The sequence below is a fragment of the Poecilia latipinna genome, unplaced genomic scaffold, assembly GCF_001443285.1.
Source record: "Poecilia latipinna isolate Pla-1442-1.1 unplaced genomic scaffold, P_latipinna-1.0 Scaffold1285, whole genome shotgun sequence".
Taxonomy (NCBI): domain Eukaryota; kingdom Metazoa; phylum Chordata; class Actinopteri; order Cyprinodontiformes; family Poeciliidae; genus Poecilia; species Poecilia latipinna.
The window spans coordinates 77,387-84,776 of record NW_015113901.1 but is presented as its reverse complement, the minus strand read 5'-3'; the positions used below and the strand labels follow the sequence as shown (position 1 = coordinate 84,776).

Below are 7,390 nucleotides of genomic sequence, written 5' to 3'. Positions count from 1 at the left end.
AGTATTTTTTTTTTTTTTTATTTGGTTTTTTTTTTTTTTTTTTTTTTTTTTTTTTTAAGGTGGTCGTACCACCTCTCCCTGGAAAAGCTCTTTTCAGGCAGCTACCGTTCAGAGGAGACGATGGCATATTTGATGACTCTTTCATCGAGGAGCGGAGGCAGGGTCTGGAGCAGTTTCTCAACAAGTAAGTCTGTCCACATCTCTTAAGTCTTCATCTTTTTTTTTTTTTCTTTTCTTGCTTTGAAGTTAAAATGATTTAGTCTTCACAAGTTGTTCTGTGCAGCTGCAGTTATTTGCAGCTCCTTCCTGAGCTGAGGTGGTACTTGAACTTTGCAGAACAATGAAACATTTTGTGTGATAACTACATGCAACTTTTTCACTTCTCTTCATATTGTTAACAAACTGAACCCTTGGAGACAGGTTGGCCTTTTTCCCCGCTATCCTTCTTAATTCTCTTATAATTATCTTGCGAAGGACAAGAAAACCAAAAGAGGACTTGCGCGTGCACTCCCACAACATCATTTTTTATTTTTTTTTTCCCACATTTGTTTTGTTGTTGATGTGTAATTTATGTTAATTGCAGCTCAAATTACAGCGCGTGGTTCCCCGGGATGGTGTGTACACCTCTGCTTATTTTTGATCCAGCATGTCCTCGTTTTCAGACGCCGAACAATAAAAGTTACAGTGTGATTGTAATCATTTGCCGTGATAGCAGACTTGGCCATTATCTTTGTTTCATGTGCAAATGCACCAGTGTTTCCTGTCGGAATATTAAGCGCGTAAAGACAGTTGAGAAAATTAGAAACCACAAATATGTTAAAGTAGAGGAAGATGATTTGGTAATTAGGATTTATACCCCTCCATCCCCCCGTCTTTGCTTCCTGTAAATGAAGCGCTGCTGTTGATCATATTATTGTTCAGATGCATTACTGGCCAACATTGTTCAGTCTGTGATTGAGAGCATTGTGAAGAGTAATTCTTTTGAAATGCTAAAGATGATTGTTGCCGTGGAACAAGTAAGAGGGAGGAGAGAGGAGAACGATCACTTTTTGATTACGCCAGTTAAACATAATTTATACTTCAGGTAAGAGAGAAGAGCTCGAATCTCCCCTTTGAAAAGGCTTTTACGTTTAACATCCTCGTGGCTCTTGTCCTCTGGGCCAATGTTTCCATATTCACTAAGCAGAATCCGTTCAGGCAAGATCGGTTTTTTACTTTTTTTCTTTTTTTTTTTTTTTTTTTAATTCCTTCCCAGTCATTTCTCTGGTACTTGACCTGAAAATCATTCTGCGTTGTTTCATCTCTCTGCAAATGTTTCCCCATCAGGGGTTAAGATGCGTCCATGTGTGCCATGTTATCGTGTTCATCTGCTCCGAGTGATTTAGCATTTTAAAGAATGTCATGTTTAAGGGTCTCAGGTGCACTGGTCCGTTCTCGTTATGCTGCGGTGCGTCATCTCAGCGGGCCTTCAAGGAAATCTGATGTCAGATTGGCTCTTAAGAAGGAAATGGCATTAAAAACAAGAATTTATAGCAAACCAGATGTAACAATTGCTGACTTTGAATTGAATTCTCTGCTTTTGACTGTCTTTCAGATACAAACAAACAGTTTTGTTTGTAATTTGAGCAGACAAATAAATGACATTTGTTTGGGTGAAAATTAGCAGTGAACTAAATTCTTAATGGAGATCTTGGAGATTATTCCTTTTTTTATTTTTAGAAATGTAATTTCTTTACATTGGCACTTGCATGATTCTGCCTAGAGTGAAATGTTGTGAAACGGGTAAAGGAGTTGCGTTAAATTTTAAGCATTTAATTTCTTCCAGTCAAGTTCTCTTTCTCCTTAGCTGAGGTTGGAAGCTCCGGATGTCGCAATACAATGAAAATCAAATTTTCTGAAACATGTATCACTTGGATTACATTTGCGATAAGCCACTATCAAAATAAGAAAATAAATACTTGACTCGACATTTTAATTACTTTTTAAAATGGAATTAGTTACTTTTAGTTTACCTTTTCAATGATATTCTAATTTGTGATGCACCTTTATTTTGTTACCGGTGTTGAAGTGGAAATTACGTTGGCCAATTTAATGAGAGGTATCTAGAAAACTGTTTGGCTTGTAAAATACTGTCCATTGTAAAAAAAAATAAAATAAAATATGGTGTCACCCAGCGTATGCATCTTTTTTCTTTTCTTGCTGAAATTTTGCATCATCTACATAAATCATAAAGTGCATCTGACCATCGAGTTCCAGTGAATTACATGGCTTTGACCCTACCAAATTCATTATTTCACCTTAAATAGAGTTTCCTGACTATTTTTTTTTTCTTTTTGCAAACGACGCGCAAACAACAAGCTTTTTATCAGTGTCATTCAAATGATTCCTAATTATTTTAATTCTCGACCAATTCAGTTTCCTATAACTGTGCCCTTCTCTCAATGGGAGTAAAACGATCTCTCTTGCTCTCGTGTGATTCTTTTCAGAGTGGCCGGACACCCTCTAGCTCAGAATGAACGCTGCCTACACATGTTTCTACAGGACGAGTTTGTGGACAAGAACTACACCCCATCCAAAATCAGACAAGCCTGAGAAAAAAATAAATAAATCATGGCTCTGCTTGGCCCTACAACCAAAAGCTTCTCTTCACTGCTCCAAATGTCTCTCAATAAACTTTTTGGCGACGCTTTCTTCTTTCCTACATTGTCTAAGATATTATTTCTTGCCTATGTAAGTTTAATTGCTAATCACTGATTAATGTCTGTTTTGACCTTCCAAATGAAGTCAAGAATGTTCTGTACACAGCTGTGGTCTAAAGTGATTCACGGATATTTTTTCTTCATGTCTAAAGATACCACTAACAAAAATATATTATATATTTATCATTTAGCCTTGTCCAGAATATATTCCTTCATATGTTACTGTTGAATGAAACTTCTTTGTATGCAACACTCGTGTAATGTCCCACGCCATCTTCCATCAACGACTGGCTCATTGCTCTCCATAACCAGCACACACACACACACACACACACACACGCTCGCACATATTCGACGGACCTCGACTTTCAAGCCACACTTAGTTGTTGTCTTAAAAAGGATGCATGTGTGTGTCTGTGCGCATCGTGTCCACCAGCACCAACCCGATGATCACCATGTTTTTTCTAGCATGCAGTTTACACAGAGGGAGAACTGCAGTATTTCTACTGGCAATATGCATTTTGAGATTTGTATACTGCTGTGCCATTTTTGTTTATTTTGAAAAATTTTCCAATAAAACAGGTGAAATGTCTCCGCGCCAAAGTGCATTTTGTCGTCCGAGCCACATCGTGCTTGCATGCAGTCGCACCAACCGTCAAATTGTATTTAGCGTTTAATAAATTAATCTTGATGCAATTTTGTTAAGAAGTGGTGGCTGTTCAAAGGGTTTTTATTAGAGTAGGAGAGGTACATTTTGTGTGAAGTGTTTGAATTGTCTGCTCAAATGATGCACAGCTGTTGCAAGGCTTTTTATTGTCAAATGATTTTAGTGTGCAGGTAAAATAGCTGTTAAATCAATACATGTTTATAATGTAATTCATAAATTCATAAAGTCTCAATAACGGAGCACTTATCCTCACCATGAACATCGTTTTACACTTTTATTGATTCTTATGAACCATTTTGACTAAGTTTAGACTTTAAGGAACTTTAAACATGCAATTCCAGTAACTTCTAAAATATCACTTATGTGCATATTGTAGGGCTTCATTATGGCTCACAATTTTTTCCTCTCAGTCTCAAAAATAAACATGCACCTCTAAAAATAGTTGTGCAATTCTCTTATGGCAAGTTGCAGGAAAACTAAAGGATTTGATCAGCCATCAATAACTCTGAAATAATTCTGGCTTCATATTTCTCTTAAGTAGCAGAGTTTGTTTCCTAGTGTTTAAAATATCAATAAGGTTTAGATCTCAGACTTTCCAGAAACTTAATGTTGAGTCTTTTCTCTATTAAAAAAGAAAAACTTTTGGCACGTTTGCTAAACCCAAGTTTTAAGGTTGAAGAATTATGACCATTTGTTCTCTATGTTCGTTATTTCTCCCAGTGAAATATACCAGTACTAATGAAGCAATTCCTCAGCATGATACCACCATAGCCATGCCTGGAAGTTTCCACAGTGTTACTTGGCATGAAAGCCTCACCATTTCTTCACCAAACACTGGTTTTGTCTCATTTCACCAGAAAACCTTTGGCTTTCCCTTTGAGCAGCTACAAATTTTGCCTACGCCTTTAGTGAGGCTGCTTACACACATTTGGGCCTGTTTTACTCTTGCATTAGAAACATTTTGCATTCAATTCAAATTTATCTGCTCTTATTGACTCCAGAAGATTTTTTTTTTTTTTTTTGCATAAATATTCAGAACAGGTCTTGAAAGTTGATCAAATGCATTGATCTGTTGGTGTGTCGAGCAGTGTAATAGGATACTGAATTGTGAGAACATGTCATTAAATGGATATGTCATGCATTGTTAGTTGTATGTTTTGTATCTTGGACGTTTCAAGGGTCAAGATAATCGAGTGTAGGAGGAGCAATAAGATGAAAAAGCTTTAACTCCTGCTGTTTCCTGGTATCTGACGTATGAAACCAGCTGAGTTTAGTCTTCACCTCTTTTATTCTCTTTGTTACAACTCTAAATAGTTATAACTCAAGATATTTACAGCAAACTCAAAAGAACACAGGCCACAAAAGAACATTTCCAAGTGCTGAATATTATTTTATCCAATGTTAGTGTCTGTCGTCACAAAATCAACCTAAAGACATTTTTGAAATGCTGCTGCGTCTGAAAGCAGGACACACCGACGGATGGGACAGCAGCCTCTGCAATGACTTCCTCGAATAATTTTACAGCAACGGTTTTCACGTCAAAGTCTATTTTCTTCGTTGTTGCCCCCTTTTTGTGCATTTGGTTTCAGCACTGGATTGTGGAACAGCGACTCGGGGCCCTCTCACTGTTGGGGCATCTTTTTGGTTTCCTCCACTGGGACTGAACACAGCAATTACAAGATTAAATTGGTCATCAAGCTCATTGGTCTCAAAGACACTCGAAAGACATCGTAATGTACAGCATTTCTGTTTAAAAATGGACTTGGCAGGCGCTCTTTTAGAGTCTTAAGGCGACATTTAAATACTGTAAACTGCAATTTTCTGAGCCTAATCCTTAACTAGTGCAACTGTTAATAGGTGATCCGACTGTGTTGGGAGTCTTTACTTCAGTGTGGAGCCTACAGGCCTAAAAAGACTTTGTGCTCCGTGAAAACTTCAACCCGCGTCTGCTGCACCTACGTTGAGTTGACCTTCTGTCCAGACCTGGGTGGATGTCTTAGTCCTTTTTCACGCCTCTGGACAGTCAGATAGTTCATATATCACTTGATTTGTACATGTCGGACAGAAGCCTTGTGATGGGAACGTTCCCGATGGTCTTTTTAAAGAACACTTCCTCTATGGTGGAGGGGCTGACGGAGCGGAGTGCCGGGAGGAGCAGCAGCAGCTTCCCGAAGCGGCAGGGCTGAGTTGGGTACCTGAAACGGAGAAAAGGGTTCTAAAACCACCTTTTATACATGTTCTGTTTAGTATAACACTAAAAAAGAACAACCAGTTAAGACCAAGATGCATCAGGTTGAAGTTAATTCTGCATAATACAACTAATGACAGACAGGCTTGGATGGATTAGATTCTAACCTGTGGTGATCTGTGAAGGCAGAACAGCTGTGTTTATAGCTTGTGGAAATGTAGAACAAGAAGAAATAATAATATTGCACTCTACAAATGGGTGACCAGACAGTCTGGCTATGAAAATCCCACCTGCAGTTTGCTACAAGATAACAAGGGGAGAAAGGCGTATGTGGACAAATTAAACCATTTAGGTCAACATATAAAATGCTTTTGTGGTGGAAAAAATAGGACTGCAAATTATTCTGAACACATCAAACACACTGAAATTTGGTGGTGGCGGCATCATACTGAGGAATCCTTCAGGAAAAAGCAGGGAAGCTGGATGGATCTAAATACACAGCGATCCACATTAAAATAAAACAGGTTGAGGCTGCTCTGACTTCACACTGAGGTCAGAGTTCACTTCCCATCAAGACAGCGATCCTAAGCAGACAGCCAAAGCTTCAAGGGAACTGTTGAGGTCAACATGTATTCATGTTTTAGAATAATGAATCAAAATATGAAGAGATACTGTATTTTATTTTGTTTTATTTTTTGCAGGTTCTCCATCCAAATAAACTGAGGTTGAGTTTCTGTTTCAGGGGTCTGCGACCTGCGGCATCAGAGCCACAACTGACTCTTTGGACGCTCTGCAACGGCTCTCAACAACCTATGCTAAAAATGACGGAGAGCAGACTAAGGTTTTTAAAAATAGATGTGGTCGCAAATGAATTTTTAAGCAGTTTGCCAGTTTTGTTTTCAAATAATTGCATTGGGTTAACAAAATAGAATGACACTAAAAGTACTAAAAGCAATTTTTAGGTCTATTTTTCTTGTCATTAGTTTTTTTTCCACAAATATCACCATCCATCAGAAGGAAATATTTTTGCAATGTAATGTCTGTCTCTTTTTCACATACCTGGTGTGGATGTAGCTGTTGAGTGTGAGCTGTGCTTCATCTTGTAGTGCAGCGATGGCGCTGGCATTGCGGAAACTCCTTAATTCAGTGCTGCCTTGGGTAGGAACTGTAAACATAGTCTGTTTAGGTTCATGGAACGGATTAAGCTGAGGTCGCTCAAGTTGAGCCAACCCCTTTGATTTTGTCTGATAGTTTCAGGTAGCAACTTGTAGTATTTTTTTTATTTTTATTTTTTTAGGAAGCTGACAACTACACACCTGCTTTGAACGTCACGATGCATTTTAAACACGCGAACTCCGTCGCGTCCAGCCGCATCTGTCGGAATCTGGTCACCACCTCCTGAAGTGCCTGGATCTCAGACATGATCTTGTTCATCCGCTGAGATTCTGTGTTTTCTGTGTTCATCCCTGTTGATGGAAATGAGAGACAAGTGTGTCGCCATGTGGGAAAAGAATGCAGCACCAAGCAGTCGCACACTGTCTGCTCATAGAAGGATTTTAGGATTTTACGTACCAGAGACAGCAAGGAGAGTCGTGGAGTCCACAGGAATTGCCCACTGAGCGATACCCAGAACAAACAGCTCCCTCCAGGCGTCCTCCAACAGGATCAGCTGGAAAATGATTGGTTTGTTTAAGCCAGCATGAATATTTGTCAATTTATGACATTTTTTATTAGATTGTGCTTCTATTTTTTTTTTTTTTTTTTTCCTAAAAAAAAAAAAAAAAAAAAGCTTTTCTCGGTTGGGGTTTTTCAAGCACACGAAGAAGATAAGTACAA

General features: G+C 38.5%; 2 protein-coding genes across 2 annotated transcripts in view; one reads left to right on the top strand and one right to left on the bottom strand.

Annotated features, from left to right (window-relative positions):
- Window positions 1-3,291, top strand: part of snx3 (sorting nexin 3) — a 15,812-nt gene extending 12,521 nt beyond the window's left edge. The window contains exons 3-4 of the mRNA XM_015054907.1: window positions 60-184; window positions 2,487-3,291. Of these exons, the coding sequence (XP_014910393.1) occupies window positions 60-184; window positions 2,487-2,592 (231 nt within the window). The 3' untranslated portion in view covers window positions 2,593-3,291. The remainder of the gene's footprint in view (window positions 1-59; window positions 185-2,486) is intronic.
- A 1,347-nt stretch (window positions 3,292-4,638) lies between these two features.
- The window catches only part of nr2e1 (nuclear receptor subfamily 2, group E, member 1), a 15,962-nt gene continuing 13,210 nt past the window's right edge, over window positions 4,639-7,390 (bottom strand). Inside the window, exons 6-9 of the mRNA XM_015054906.1 lie at window positions 7,127-7,223; window positions 6,871-7,020; window positions 6,614-6,719; window positions 4,639-5,561 (exon numbers count right to left, since the gene is read on the bottom strand). Coding sequence (XP_014910392.1) covers window positions 5,399-5,561; window positions 6,614-6,719; window positions 6,871-7,020; window positions 7,127-7,223 — 516 coding nt within the window. The 3' untranslated portion in view covers window positions 4,639-5,398. The remainder of the gene's footprint in view (window positions 5,562-6,613; window positions 6,720-6,870; window positions 7,021-7,126; window positions 7,224-7,390) is intronic.